The sequence below is a fragment of the Oncorhynchus masou genome, chromosome 10 (assembly GCF_036934945.1).
Source record: "Oncorhynchus masou masou isolate Uvic2021 chromosome 10, UVic_Omas_1.1, whole genome shotgun sequence".
Classification (NCBI taxonomy): domain Eukaryota; kingdom Metazoa; phylum Chordata; class Actinopteri; order Salmoniformes; family Salmonidae; genus Oncorhynchus; species Oncorhynchus masou.
Genome location: NC_088221.1, coordinates 32191404 through 32207433, shown reverse-complemented (window position 1 = coordinate 32207433; position 16030 = coordinate 32191404). Strand labels below are relative to the sequence as shown.

The following is a 16030-nucleotide window of genomic DNA, read 5'->3' as shown; positions in this document are numbered from 1 at the left end:
GAGATAGAGAGAGCCTGGAGTTTAGAACAATCCCTCATTGTCTTCCTGGCATCTGGGAAACAAAGCCAGGTTGGGGGTAAAACACCATCCTGTGTAGATAACCAAGGTGGCTTATGGGACATGGAACCACTAAGCATTTTTAGGTCCTATACAAGATCACTATTTTCATTATCAGTTAGGCTGAGAGCCTAACAGTCAGAACAAGACTGTTGGGTTGACAATTTAATTATTGCAATAATTATACGATATTAAATAAAGATGATTTTTTGAAATGACCAAGTCTCTGTCAGTACTGAATTTCATACGACAGTGTTTGCATGTCTGTGTTTTCCCGTGTACAGTTGAAGTCGGAAGTTTACATACACCTTAGCCAAATACATTTAAACTCAGTTTTTCACAATTCCTGACATTTAATCCTAGTAAAAATTCCCTGTTTTAGGATCACCACTTTATTTTAAGAATGTGAAATGTCAGAATAATAATAGAGATAATTATTTATTTCAGCTTTAAATTCTTTCATCACATTCCCAGTGGGTCAGAATTTTACATACACTCAATTAGTATTTGGTAGCATTGCCTTTAAATTGTTTAACTTGGGTCAAAGCCTTCCACAAGCTTCCCACAATAGGTTGGGTGAATTTTGACCCATTCCTCCTGACAGGGCCAGTGTAACGGAGTCACGATTGTAGGCTTCCTTGCTCACACACACTTTTTCAGTTCTGCCCACAAATGTTTTACAGGTTGAGGTCAGGGCTTTGTGATGGCCACTCCAATACCTTGACTTTGTTGTCCTTAAGCCATTTTGCCACAACTTTGGAAGTATGCTTGGGGTCATTGTCCATTTGGAAGACCCATTTGCGACCAAGCTTTAACTTCCTGACTGATGTCTTGAGATGTTGCTTCAATATATCCACATAATTTTCCTCCCTCATGATGTCATCTATTTTGTGAAGTGCACCAGTCCCTCCTGCAGCAAAGCACCCCCACAACATGATGCTGCCACCCCCGTGCTTCACGGTTGGGATGGTGTTCTTCGGCTTGCAAGCGTCCCCCATTTTCCTCCAAACATAACGATGGTCATTATGGCCAAACAGTTCTATTTTTGCTTCATCAGACCAGAGGAAATTTCTCCGAAAAGTACAATCTTTGTCCCCATGTACAATTGCAAACCGTAGTCTGGCTTTTTTATGGCAGTTTTGGATCAGTGGCTTCTTCCATGCTGAGCGGCAGAAATCTTGCTTGTTTGTGCAATACTTTTCAAATAAATTCATTAAAAATCCTACAATGTGATTTTCTGTATTTATTTTTTCTCATTTTGTCTGTCATAGTTGAAGTGTACTTATGATGAAAATTACAGGCCTCATCTTTTTAAGCGGGAGAACTTGCACAATTGGTGGCTGACTAAATACTTTTTTGCCCCACTGTATCTGGAGTACTTCAACTGTCTTATCCGGTGTCCTGTGTGAATTTAAGTATGCTCTCTCTAATTCTCTCTCTAATTCTCTCTTTCTCTTTCAGAGGAGGGCCCTAGGACCATGCCTCAGGACTACCTGGCATTTTATTTTTTTATTTTACCTTGATTTAGCCAGGCAAGTCAGTTAAGAACAAATTCTTATTTTCAATGACGGCCAAGGAACGGTGGGTCAACTGCCTGTTCAGGGGCAGAACGACAGATTTGTACATTGTCAGCTCGGGGTTTGAACTTGCAACCTTCCGGTTACTAGTCCAACGCTCTAACCTCTAGGCTACCCTGCCGCCCCATGATGACTCCTTGCCGTGCTGCTGCTCCAGTTTCAACTGTTCTGCCTGTGGCTATGGAATCCTGACCTGTTCACCGGACGTGCTACCTGTCCCAGACCTGCTGTTTTCAAATATCTAGAGACAGCAGGAGTGGTAGAGATACTCTTAATGATCGGCTATGAAAAGCCAACTGACATTTACTCCTGAGGTGCTGACTAGCTGCACCCTCGACAACTACTGTGATTATTATTATTTGACCCTGCTGGTCATCTATGAACATTTGAACATCTTGGCCATGTTCTGTTATAATCTCCACCCAGCACAGCCAGAAGAGGACTGGCCACCCCTCATAGCCTGGTTCCTCTCTAGGTTTCTTCCTAGGTTTTGGCCTTTCTAGGGAGTTTTTCCTAGCCACCGTGCTTCTACACTTGCATTGCTTGCTGTTTGGGGTTTTAGGCTGGGTTTTTGTACAGCAATTTGAAATATTAGCTGATGTACAAAGGGCTATATAAATACATTTGATTTTAATTAGTCTATCAGAAGCCATGACATAATTTTCTGGAATTTTCCAAGACGTTTAAAGGTACAGGTAAACTTCTGACCTACTGGAATTATGATACAGTGAATTATAAGTTAAACAATCTGTCTGTAAACAATTATTGGAAAAATAACTTGTGTCATGCACAAAGTAGATGTCCTAACCGACTTGCCAAAACTATAGTTTGTTCACAAGAAATGTGTGGATTGGTTGAAAAACTAGTTTTAATGGCTCCAACCTAAGTGCATGTAAACTTCCGACTTCAACTATATGAGTAGTAACTGTGCATGTATAGCGTGTGTAGTAACTATATGTATAGCGTGTACAAACCTGATATAGTAACCAGGACGTTGAGTCCCTCTAGGACATCCATTTGTTGGAAGCGGCGTCGGCTGATGAGGGGATACACCTTCCCCTGACCGCTACGATCCAGCAGCATCAGACCACTCTCTGTCCCCACCAGCAGGTTCACTCCTACAAACACTTTCGCCTTTAGTTTGCTGCCACCTGTGGCGAAGACTGAAATGACTGAGATAACTACATAGCAGAGATAATTGTGACAACTCACCCCATAGCGCAGCACACAGGATCTCAGAGTTGAACCTCTTCTTGTACTTGCGGATCTCTGGGGTGTCACTCTGCGGCCGTGTGTTGACAGGGTTCACATTGACCACGGAGCCTTTACGTGACGGGTCCGCCCTCAGTGCCTCCGCCAGCCTGGCGTCGTTCCCAAAAGCTGCAGAGGACAAGGAAGGGATTGAGTGTAAATACAAGCAGATTATGTTTTACTATCATTAGGATTCAGTTATATTTAGTATACATTTATATAACTTTTGTCAGTTATAAACAGGTGTTCTCTGGTGTTGCCTCAGAATCTAACACCAGGTTGACTGACACTGGAGGGAACCACTCGGATACTACTGAAGGGGACTTGTCATCCAATAAGGGGGCTGGGAGAATGGGTTTACCCAGGTTGTTGAGAGCTGCGCCGGATGTAGAGACCTGGAGGAGGCGTGGATCGATAAAAGGAGTGAAGGAGGAGGAGGACTTGTGTTTCTGCATTGTGTTGCTGACAGAATGACTCTAGAGGAGTAGGAGAATAGAACAACAATGAGGATACATAGAATCACATGTATTTCTACCATTATGACATTGACTTACCTGCCAACTCATAGACCACGACAACAATGGCAGCAGTGTGTGCAATATGAAATATACAGCGCCTTTGGAAAGCAATCAGACTCCTTGACTTTTTCCACATTTTTTTATGTTACAGCCTTATTCTAAAATGTATTAAATGTTTTTCCCCCTCATCAAATCTACACACAATACCCCATCATGATAAAGCAAAAACAGGTTTTTAGAAGTGTTAGCAAATGTATTACAAAAACCTTGGCTGCGATTGTGTCTTCTTGTGTCTTCTTGGGTATGACGTTACAAGCTTGGCACACCTGTATTTGGGTGGTTTTTCCCATTCTTCTCTGCAGATCCTCTCAAGCTCTCAGGTTGGATGAGGAGCGTTGCTGCACAGCTATTTTCAGGTCTCTACAGAGATGTTTGATCGGGTTCAAGTCCGGGCTCTGGCTGGGCCACTCAGACATTCAGACACTTGCCCCGAAGCGACTCCTGTGTTGTCTTGGCTGTGTGCTTAGGGTCATTGTCCTGTTGGAAGAAGAACCTTCGCCCCAGTCTGAGGTCCTGAGCTCTCTGGAGCAGGTTTTCATCAAGGATCTCTTTGTACTTTAATCCGTTCATATTTTCCTCAATCTTGACTAGCCTCCTAGTCCCTGATGCTGAAAAACATCCCCACTGCATGATGCTCCACCACCATGCTTCACCGTAGGGATGGTTACAGGTTTCCTCCAGATGTGACAATTGGCATGCAGGCCAAAGAGTTCAATCTTGTTTTCAGCAAACCAGAGAATCTCGTTTCTCATGGTCTGAGAGTCATTAGGTGTCTTTTGGCAAACTCCAAGCAAGCTGTGATGTGCATTTTACTGAGGAGTGGCTTCTGCCTAACCACTCTACCATAAAGGCTTGATTGGTGGAGTGCTGCAGAGATGGTTGTCATTTTGGAAGGTTCTCCTATCTCTACAGAAGAACTCTAAAGCCCTGTGAGAGTGACCATTGGGTTGTTGGTCACCTCCCTGACAAAGGCCCTTCTCCCCCGATTGCTCAATTTGGCCAGACAGCCAGCTCTAGGCCAGCTCTAAGAAGAGTCTTGGTAGTTCCAAACCTCTTCCATTTAAGAATGTTGGAGGCCACTGTGTTCTTGGGGTCCTTCAATGCTGCAGACATTTTTTGGTACCTTTTTCCAGATCTGTGCCTTGACATAATCCTGTCTCGGTGCTCTACGGACAATTCCTTTGACTTTATGGTATGGTTTTTGCTCTGGCATGCACGGTCAACTGTGGGACCTTATATAGACAGGTGTGTGCCTTTCCAAATCATGTCTAATCAATTGAATTTACCACAGACAGACTCAAATCAAGTTGTAGAAACATCTCAAGGATGATCCATGGAAACAGGATGCACCTGAGCTCAATTTTGCATCTCATAGCAAAGGGACTGAATACTTATATAAATAAATACAATTTCTAAAAACCTGTTTTCAGTATGTCATTATGTGGTATTGTGTGTATATTGCTGAGGATTTTTTTTATTTTTGTTTAACCTCTTGAAACTCTGGGGGCAGTATTTCATTTTTGGATGAAAAACGTTCCCGTTTTAAACAAGATATTTTGTCACAAAAAGATGCTCGACTATGCATATAATTGACAGCTTTGGAAAGAAAACACTCTGACGTTTCCAAAACTGCAAAGATATTATCTGTGAGTGCCCCAGAACTAATGCTACAGGTGAAACCAAGATGAAATTTCAAACAGGAAATGCCCCAGATTTTGAATGCGCTGTGTTCCAATGTCTCCTTATATGGCTGTGAATGCGCCAGGAATGAGCCTACACTTTCTGTTGTTTCCCCAAGGTGTCTGCAGCATTGTGACATATTTGTAATCTTATCATTGGAAGATTGACCATAAGAGACTACATTTACCAGGTGTCCGTCTGGTGTCCTCCGTCAAAATTATTGCGTAATCTCCAGCTGCATGCACGTTTCCATTTGGTTCAGAAAAGAAAGTCAACTGCCACGAATGATTTATCATCGATAGATATGTGAAAAACACCTTGAGGATTGATTCTAAACAACGTTTGCCATGTTTCTGTCGATATTATGGAGTTAATTTGGAAAAAAGTTTGCGTTGTAATGACTGAATTTTCGGGGGGTTTTCTTAGCCAAACGTGATGAACAAAACGGAGCGATTTCTCCTACACAAATAATCTTTTTGGAAAAACTGAACATTTGCTATCTAACAGAGTCTCCTCATTGAAAACATCCAAAGTTCTTCAAAGGTAAATGATTTTATTTGAATGCTTTTCTTGTTTTTGGTAAAATGTTGCCTGCTGAATGCTAGGCTTAATGCTATGCTGGCTATCAATACTCTTACACAAATGCTTGTGTAGCTATGGTTGAAAAGCATTTTTTGAAAATCTGAGATGACAGTGTTGTTAACAAAAGGCTAAGCTTGTGAGCCAACATATTTATTTCATTTAATTTGCGATTTTCATGAATAGTTAACGTTGCGTTATGGTAATGAGCTTGAGGCTATAATTACGCTCCCGGATACGGGATTGCTCGTCGCAACAAGTTAATACATTTTAGAATAAGGCTGTAACGTAGAAGAATGAGGAAAAAGTCAACGGGTCTGAATACTTTCCGAAGGCACTGTATAAGTTCAACATAAAGTTCAAAGACTACCAAAGAGAAATGTTGAAAGGCGGAAACAAGAAATTGAGGCAGATGTTAGGAGCATGCAGCTATCAGGCATAGGGAGAATTTCACAAAATCACACATTGAAGTAAAGTGAACAAGGCAAAAACAAGAGGACTCTATGGTGGGTAAAAGTAAAACAGATGGAATGTTCAGGTAAAAACAAAAGCTGAAGAACAAAAATATATTTAAAGGAATGGCTTTTTATGGTAAAGCAATTGCCAGTGCCTATTCATGAAATATGCTACGTTGTAGCCTAGTCTTGGGGGTCTGGAATAACGATCTGAATGATTAAAATAAACAAATAATAATCAGAGATCAAGATCTTAGGGCTAAAGGAATACCTGTAATGGGCCTCCAAGAACATGTAAGCCAGTGCAACCTAATATAGTCTCAAAAATAAAAAAATATGTCAAATACCAGAAAATATTTTTTCAGAGGGAGCAACAAAAATGATCCATCACCACACCACCTTACCTACAGAGCTTGGAGGAAACTCGATTAGTCGTCGCACTCAGAAAAAGGAAAAAATAAAGAGCACCACTAGGTGACCTGAGAGAAAGCAGATGCAACCAGCAGAGGGTGCTCCTTGCAGACCCAGTCCTGAAGGAGGACCAGGGGTCAGAGGGGGGCTGAGGGACATACCTCCAGGAGTATGCTGAGCTTGTCCAGGGGGCTCTGGGGGGACATGGACATGGTGGGGCTCGCCATGCTGGAGGAGGAGGGAGAGGAGGAGGCAGAGGAGGAGTGGTGGCTCTGCTGGATCAGGTCAGGCAGGAGGTGAATGCGGCCCACAAAGCCATTTTTCTCCTGGTGGCCTTGGAGACCAGGGTGGCCTTGGAGACCAGGGTGGCCTTGGAGACCAGGGTGAATCAGCCCGGGGCTGGTGTTAAACCCAGGGACAGGGCCATGACCAGGGCTGGGGGCAGGTCGCTTTTTGTTGTCACCTGTACTCTGGAAGTAAGAACAGGGGCACACTTTGGGTCTACATTTCTTTCTCTGCGGTGGAGGGATTCTATTGGCTATTGTGTTAAGGGAAGACTAGTCTACTAAAGTAGTCTAGTAAAGTAGTCTACTGAAGCTACAGTCCACTACTGTAAGAGACTTCAGACACATTCAATTGAGGATTAAGTAAAAGAAAATGGTCAACAGACACCAAAAGTGTAATAATTTTGTTTACATTTATGAATAAATTATTTCTAGGACTTTAGTGGAGCCATTTTATGATGTTCAATCTGTTGCAGGACTACCATCTAGCCTTTATACTGTCATCTAATGGGGGAGCGGGTGGTTAATACTTGGAGTAGGTCCATTTCTCCAGGCTAACTGACTCCTTTCCACTCCAACCCAAACCCCTTCACCAGCAACACAAAGTAAACAATGACAGAACAAATAAGATGAGGTCCAACACAATATCAAACACAGTGGGTAAACTATAGGGGGACAAATTAGTAAATTAAATACCACAATAAAATAACTAAAAGGTTTACAGTGTGTGACTGATATGTTGTTATAAGAGAGGTGGACGGCATGGCCTGGGTGTTGGCCTTACCGGTCTGACGATCAGAGTGTCATCTTTACATGGTGTGGTTTTAGAATCACTCTCGCCCTCGACGTGAACGATCAAGGTCTTCACCGATTCCATCTCTCCGTTGCTTAGTCTGGAGGAGCTGGTGGAGTAGGTTGAATAAACAGAGAACCAGGAAGATGGTTAGTGCTGGGGAAAAAATCAATACAGTTACATATCGGGAAATTATTTTTGATGATATATGGTATCGTTTTCACAATATGTCAATATTATTTTTGCACTAGTTTTCTGTTCCTGCACCAAAACTCCAGTATTTTTCCTTCCGAGCTTGTTCTCCATCTTCTTTTTATGTTGGGAGCCAATTCGTTTTCAGCACTTTTATTTCCATGACTGATCAAAGCTCATTTCTCAAGGCTCTCTCTTGTCTCTCTGCAGCAGACCTATGGTTTAGACCATCGAATCGCAATACAAACAGAGTCCTAATACACATCATATTGGCACCGAAGTATGGTGAAATTATCGCATCGAGGTCCCTGGCAATTAACTATTAACTATTATTATTATTATATTAATCTTATATTAATCTGACTATTCACAACAATTGTATTATTGTGTGCATGTAACTGTACTCATTGTGAGAAGGGTTAGGGTTCAGGTGTCCTCCTCTACATACACAGCGTGAGAATCCTCTGGTCCTGAGGTAGACTCCTCTCCTCCCTCCTGGTCTACCTCTTCATCATCCTCATCCTCATCCGTGGTCCCCGACTCCTCACTAGATGACGAGTAGTCTGTCACCTTGTGGGGGCGTTGCACGTCCTCCACCACACGCAGCTCTTTGGCCAGCGCGGTCAGGTCCTGCGGGGGTCAAGGGGGGGGGGGGTTCAGAGGTCAAACTATGCTTCCATCCCTTTCTCTCTCTTTCTTTCAGTCTTGCTCTCCCTCTCTTTTTTAGCTCTCTTTCCGGGTTGTGGATGTGTTAACAGGTCACTCGCAGGGTTAAATGCAGGAGACAGGCTGCAGGAAGCTGCTGGGGGAAGAAGTGAGGTCACAGGTGCGCCAGCCAATGAAGAGCCGGCCGGTGAGTAGCAAAGCCAATAGGATATGAGAAAAGAGATGAGTAAGTACATACACTGCTGCCATACTGCCAATGTGTCCACAAGGCTAGAAGAGGTTAGTGAGTCCATCAAGTGACCAGACCCGAGCATACAAGGAAGGAAGGGCCTGCAAGTATGTGAGTGATTGAATGATCCAATAGAAAGAAATAACAAGTATGAGGGGAGGAGATTGAGGTTAAAAGGAACATGAGTAAAATAGCACCAATCAGGAGAGAGGCAAGCCATTAGTACACAACCCTTCAGCCAATGAGATCTTCAGTACAAATACCCACCCCATTTCATTCTAGCTTACCACTTCCCCCTACAGAATTCACAAGTACCGGTAATCCACAGCGCAGAGGGCGAAACAAACACACACACAAAGAACTATGTCAGATTATTGTAAAACCATCATTCCCACTCAAAACTTAATTCCACCGCTTTCTGAAGTGTCACAACACTTAGTGTAGTTCAACACTAGTTAGTACACTAGGTAGACCACTAGTTTCACGGGGTTAAGGTCTCACCGCCAGTCGGTTAGTTCTGACAGACTCCTTCCTCTCCTCAGGTTTTTTCCCAGCATGCTCTGGATGCTGGAGGGGAGAACCCTCAGACTTTGATGAGGCTGAGAGGGGGACAGTGGGGGATACCGGTCAGTAAATTAAAGAGCTATGTGGAGAATTGTGCCAAGAATTTAATTGTAAATGTGAGTACTTTGTAAAGAGTAATTATGTGTGTGTGTGTGTGTGTGTGTGTCTTGAGATTGTGCATGTAGGAAACTATGCGTGAGACTATGAATGCATGTGTGTATCAGGGAAATATCAGACTCACAGCGGGCTCTGAACCTCTCCCCTGAGCCACTGTGAGAGCTGGGCTGGGAGCTGGAGTTACTGGAGCCGGAGGAGCTACAAGTACTACCACTGCCACTCGTTGGCCTGGGAACCAGTTTCTCCACCCGCTCCCACAGCAGACGCGGCTCTGCTGCAGCACTGTGGAGAGAAACAGAGAGGGGTTGTTAGAGTATAGACACACAACCTTTACACATACACACACAACTTTACATACTGTATAGACCTACAACCTGTACATACTGTATAGACACACACTTTACAGACATACATACTTTACATACTGTATAGACACACATACTTTACATACACACACAGTACTTTACATACTGTATAGACACGCATACTTTACATACACACACAGTACTTTACATACACTCAGTGGTCAGTTTATTAGCTACACCATCCCGTTCACAAAAATTGTTCACTCCTACAGACAGTGATTCAGGTGGCCGTGGCTTGCTATATAAAGCAGGCAGAAAGGCATCGAGGCATTCAGTTACTGTTCGATTGAATATTAGAATGGGCAAAATTAGTGACCTAAGTGACTGAGTGTGGTATGATCGGTGACAGGAGCGCCAGTTCCAGTATCTCAGTAACAGCTGGCTTCCTGGGCTTTTCACGCACGACAGTATCTAGGGTTTACAGAGAATGGTGTGACAAACAAAAAACATCCAGTCAGCGGCAGTCCTGTTGGTGAAAGCAGCTTGTTGAGAGGTCGAAGGAGAATGGCAGTCGTGCAATCTAACAGGTGGGCCACAAACAGGCAAATAACGGCGCAGTACAATAGTGGTATGCAGAACATCATCTCGGAAGGCACAACTCATCAGTCTTTGTCATGGATGGGCTATTGCAGCAGACGACCACACTGGGTTCACTCCTATCAGCTAAAAACAAGAAGAAGTGACTCCAGTGGGCATGCGATCACCAACACTCAACAATTGAGGAGTGGAAAAACATTGCCTGGTCCAACAAATCCTGGTTCCTGTTGAGTCATGCTGATGATAGTCAGGAGAACATGGCCCCATCCTGACAGGTGTCAACGGTATTGGCTGGTGTCATTGGTGTGGGCAATGTTTTCTTGGCACACGTTAGGTCCCTTGATACCAATTGAGCAATGTTTCCATGCCCCGAAGAATTCAGACTGTTCTGGGGGCAAAGGGGTGTCCAACCCAATACTAGATGGGTGTACCTATCTAATACTTTACATACACACACATTCTTTACATATAGACATGTATGCAAATACATACGGTATATATTAATAGACAGACCCATAAAGAAACACACATACATTTCCATAGACACAGACATGCACAGTCTCAAAGGAGATGAAGCTCAGCATTATAGAGACATGCTGAGAAGGGAAGAGTGTGTGTGACAGTGCACACACACATAGGAGACAAGGATATCTAACGCATGGCAGAACAGTAATATTACATAAATTCAACCCAGTATCCACACATTGAGAAGAGGGCTCTACAGGGAACAGATAGACACACAGTGTAGAGGTTTTACATTAGGGAAAGGGGATACCTAGTCAGTTACACATTGAATGCATTCAACTTCTTCTGCATTTAACCCAACCTCCCTGAATAAGAGAGGTGTGGGGGGATGCCTTAATCAACATCCACATTATCATCACCTGGGGAGCAGTTGTTGGGCGTTAACTGCCTTGCTCAAGGGAAGAACAGAAGATTATTACACCGGGGCCCGCTCAGGGATTCAAACCAGCGACCTCTCGGTTACTGGCCTAAAGCTCTTAACCACTAGACTACCTGCCGCCCAGCACTAACAACCCAAATAGAAGTGGAGATGGTGGAGTGGTGAACAGAGGGATAGACGGAGGGAGAGACAGACAGAGCGACAACAAAATAAAGCAAAGAGGATTGATCGAATGAGAGAAAAAGAAAACGAGACAGAGAAAAAGATAAATGGAGGGATGTGAAAAGGTACCTGCAGGCGTTCCTCTGGCCCGCCGGGTTGTTAGGCGTGGCATTGGAGTTGCCATGTAGAGGAGAGTCCCTGCGTGACAGTACTGGAGACCTGGACGTTGTCCTCACAGGAACCTTCCACACATACAGATGCCTGCTCACAAACACACTCTACGGGCACATACACACTCTCGGAGGGTGTATGTGCGCAAGAGTGTGTGACATAGGGGTGCCAGGAGCACAAAAGCTAGACACACACTGTTAAGATGTCCCTAGAAAGTCCCCAAACTATGTCCCTGTGTAAAGCCAAACCACTGAAAGTGAGTTCAGTCTGACACAGCAAAATACAGCATTATATCCACACCAATCTTCCCTCAAATGTTTTTCATCACTGAGCAAATTTCAGGTCTGCTGAGCGCAGAAAATTCTGTGCGTGCTTTTACTGTGAACACTAAGGCTGTACCCACTTTAAGTTCATTTTAACAGTGGTCAAGTAGGCTACTGTGGCTATTTGATCATAACGTAGGCCTACCACAGAGTGGCATACCATTAAAAACAATGGAGACAATGTATCCCATAACATTTTTACATAGAAATTGCTGTTCTATCATACAGCCTACAGTAGCAGCCAATGTGTGGTGTTCAATGTAGGCCTACATTCCATGAGACCTTTGAAAAAACATGCAGGGATTGACATTATTGTCCTTCAGACAAGGTGGTGACTGAAAATGTTGTTGTGTTGTTTGATGCAAGAAACCATTTTACTAAATAAAACTCATAATTAATCCCATACCATTATTTCAGAGAATCAGACAAATTATGCTACCCTCTGCCTATTGGCTACTTAGCTTATTCAGGCCTGTCTCAAAATACAACACTGCCCCCTTTAAGACAGAAAATTGAGCTTTAGCTAACTTGCTTTTCAAAGACGTCTAGAAATGCACACGTTTTGTGCTCTTGTAGGAAGTAATCACTCCCGCATTGCTGACTACAAATGATCTATAAATGGGCTAATAACGCACTAAGGATATGAACAAATGATCTATAACTGGGCTAATAACGCACTAAGCATATGAACAAATGATCTATAACTGGGCTAATAACGCACTAAGGATATGAACAAATGATCTATAACTGGGCTAATAACGCACTAAGGATATGAACAAATGATCTATAACTGGGCTAATAACGCACTAAGGATATGAACAAATGATCTATAACTGGGCTAATAACGCACTAAGGATATGAACAAATGATCTATAACTGGGCTAATAACGCACTAAGGATATGAACAAATGATCTATAACTGGGCTAATAACGCACTAAGGATATGAACAAATGATCTATAACTGGGCTAATAACGCACTAAGGATATGAACAAATGATCTATAACTGGGCTAATAACGCACTAAGGATATGAACAAATGATCTATAACTGGGCTAATAACGCACTAAGGATATGAACAAATGATCTATAACTGGGCTAATAACTCACTAAGGATATGAACAAATGTACAAATGTGCACATGTCGCTACACATCTACTCACAACCGCCCATGCTGTAAAAACAGTCCAGTTAAAAGTGAATGGCACAGATCCATATATGGCAATGGTATTTTTGCATATCGGCCTACTGCAGCTCTGATTGGTTATGGTGCACAGGTTTGTGTAGAGCCATGCCTGTCAATGCAATAGAATCCTAGTGCTGTCGATGTGCTTCTCTGCGCGCGCTAATATTTTTTCTGCGCGGCAGTCCCGGGTAGCTGCGCGCCCACACAGGGGTTGATAAGGGAAGAGTGTGGATATAATGCTGTCTTTTGCTGTGTCAGATCTAACTCTCTTTCAGTGGGGTGGCTTAACACAAAAACAGCTTTAAAGTTATATTATAGATTTGAGCATTTCTCTTTAGTAGTTTCCAGGGGACAGGAGGGAGAACAGCTTAAGAAGGAACCAGGGGCAGCATCCAAAGCAAAGCAGGGCGGAACAAAGCCACTCCATTCAGATGGAACGCTAACTAACACTGACATTGATATGAGACGCTACCAAAGGCTTACACAGGAAGGAGGGGGCAGAACAGGAAATGGCATACTCATACCTCACCAAAGAAGAGGAAGTGATGTTTGATAGTTAGGCCCTATGTGAAGAGAGGACAATAATACCACCTCTAATTTGTGCAGATGGAGAGCAAAAAAAAAAGGTCACGATTTCAACATGAGGAATATTTCCCTTGGAGAACGTTTCTAACAGTCTGAATCCTACACTTTATTTGTGACAGCCTCCAGCGTCCCATTGATTTGGGAGCATCTCTAATATGCTGAGATGCAAAAGCACTCAGCTGTCGAGTGATTGCTGCTGCAGCTTTCTTTCTCTAGTATTTTTACATCAGTCTGCTATGGAAGTCTGGGAGGGTGAACGAGGGAGGGTTCTGAGAGGAGAGACAGAGGGGGAATAGAGAACGAGCCTCTAATCCTTTCATAACGTTCTGCTCTCTCTGAATCCTCTCAGCAGCCTAGGGTGAGGAGGAGGTCGCGCCATCTTAGAACTGTTACTAAGACAAATATCACTCTGCTCACTCACTCCAATGTTGTCCTATCCAGCATCTAGTGACTACTAGTATACTGGTCTACAGTTCAGACTTCCTAGCAAAGCCGTCTAATGACTACCAGTTTACCCGATGTTGCCAGAGGATGAGCCTATCTTACCCTGGGAGGGGTGTCGTCTGTGGGGGCCTTGTCAAGGGGCAGGGCCTTGGGCTGGGGGTAGGACTGCGGGTCAGTGCGTGCGGGTGATGATGGTGCAGGGTGATGGTGTTGCTCCTGAGAGCACAGGTTGAGGTGTGCAAAGCTAGGGACGATGGGCTCACTGAAGGAATGGGAGCGTGAGACGACGGGGGGAGCGGCCAGGTGGGACCACTGGACCTTCCAGAGGCAGAGACAGACGGGTGGTGTCAGAGGGGGAGGACACATTGGGAGGAGTGAGGAGGTTTGGGGGAGGAGGAGGGAGACAAGAGAACAAGACCACAAACCCAAGCAGCAGACAGTGATTGGATTCTGAAGCTTCAGGAAGCATCACAGTGGGTGGAGTTGGGAAGTCTTAGGAAGTCAGATTAACCATTTGATTGTTTCATATCACAGACAGCCAATGACTGCTCCACCCGTTTTGATGCTCATGACGCTTCAGTCCCAACACCAGTTGTGAGAATGAGCATGGATCACATAAACAAGGCATACACAGATCAGCTACTGTAGCATCATGCATAGACAGTTAGACACAAACACTCAAATAACGGCATGCACACATTCAAGGATACTTTTTCTGGTACAAGTAACTAAGAGGAGATTAATCCAATAGGGACATATCCATACTAGGTTTATAACTGAATTTATTCCCTTTCCAATTGATTTCAAATATGCACTGAGAAGCGCTCAGACAGGAAACACCAAAAACATTTATCACTCAACAAAATGACTTTTCTGTAACAAGCTCAACACGCCTCATATCTGCCTCTAATGACGTGTCACTAACGAGAGAAAATTGAATAATGCATTTAATGGCTCTGCTAAATCATTTAGCAATCAATTACATCATCATCATCACCAAATTCCACACTGTTACATCTAATTACCATGAAATTGTCCAAAAACAGAACGTTTCCCTGAATGGTGTCCTGTGACATTAATGACTATTCACGCTGGGTTGGTTGTGTCTCTGAGCAGATGATATTAGTAATATACTGAGTCACTGTGAAATCAGAAAGACAAATTATGGATGTGTTTGTGGTGTTTCGCACACAGTCAAGATGTACATGTAACAGCTCTACCTTTATAAAAGGAGTCACCAACCTGGCAATGTACACACACACTCACACAATAGAGGAAGCAGTCAGAGGTAGAGCGAGTGGGTAAAGCTGATATTGAGCAATGAGTGGCCAGAATAGAAGCAAGCAGCTTGGACCTCGTAATAACACAGTGGTGGGGGATAGGTTGTCACTCAGGGAAGTATCAAAGACGATGGAGTTACCTATTAAGGGACTAGAAAAGGTCAACTATGTCATCAGTAAGGGACAGAGAACACCACCCACATTTCTCCACACCGTGAAAGCATTCAGCTAGAACAGAGGCTAGAAGAGAGTTAGCGAGGGGGAAGAGATCGTAAACACAAGAACAAAAATCTATGGTAGCTAGTAAGACACCACTACTGCAGATACACAACCCGGAGAGAGAGCGAGAGAGAGACCACCCCGTTAGAACTACCTGGAAGGAAGAAGTGATTGGAAAAAGTAGAGCTACGGAAAAGGGAAGAGTAACGAGAGGAGGAATAAGCAACTGGCGATCGGCCATCTTGGTTGTTGTGGTTACCTGGGGTTCCATGGGCCTTTGCATTGCAGGCTGGACAGCAATGGGGGTGTTTCCATTGGCGATGGTCTCGGCGGCGCGGGGAGGAACCGGGGGCTGAACCTTAACCTGGGCGGCCTGAGGAGAACCTTGGATGTTCTTACGGTACCTCTCATCAGCCTGGAGGG

General features: G+C 43.8%; 1 protein-coding gene across 7 annotated transcripts in view; it reads right to left on the bottom strand.

Annotated features, from left to right (window-relative positions):
* The window catches only part of LOC135547539 (mitogen-activated protein kinase kinase kinase kinase 4-like), a 98833-nt gene that overhangs the window by 15465 nt on the left and 67338 nt on the right, over positions 1 to 16030 (bottom strand). For 2 of the 7 annotated variants that reach the window (XM_064976620.1, XM_064976621.1), the window contains exons 15-25: positions 15867 to 16022; positions 14211 to 14426; positions 11531 to 11643; positions 9558 to 9715; positions 9254 to 9351; positions 8306 to 8487; positions 7657 to 7774; positions 6750 to 7058; positions 3247 to 3361; positions 2847 to 3014; positions 2609 to 2752 (exon numbers count right to left, since the gene is read on the bottom strand). In XM_064976620.1, the coding sequence (XP_064832692.1) occupies positions 2609 to 2752; positions 2847 to 3014; positions 3247 to 3361; positions 6750 to 7058; positions 7657 to 7774; positions 8306 to 8487; positions 9254 to 9351; positions 9558 to 9715; positions 11531 to 11643; positions 14211 to 14426; positions 15867 to 16022 (1777 nt within the window). The remainder of the gene's footprint in view (positions 1 to 2608; positions 2753 to 2846; positions 3015 to 3246; positions 3362 to 6749; positions 7059 to 7656; positions 7775 to 8305; positions 8488 to 9253; positions 9352 to 9557; positions 9716 to 11530; positions 11644 to 14210; positions 14427 to 15866; positions 16023 to 16030) is intronic. The other 5 variants (XM_064976625.1, XM_064976626.1, XM_064976623.1 and 2 more) reach the window with 4 other exon arrangements.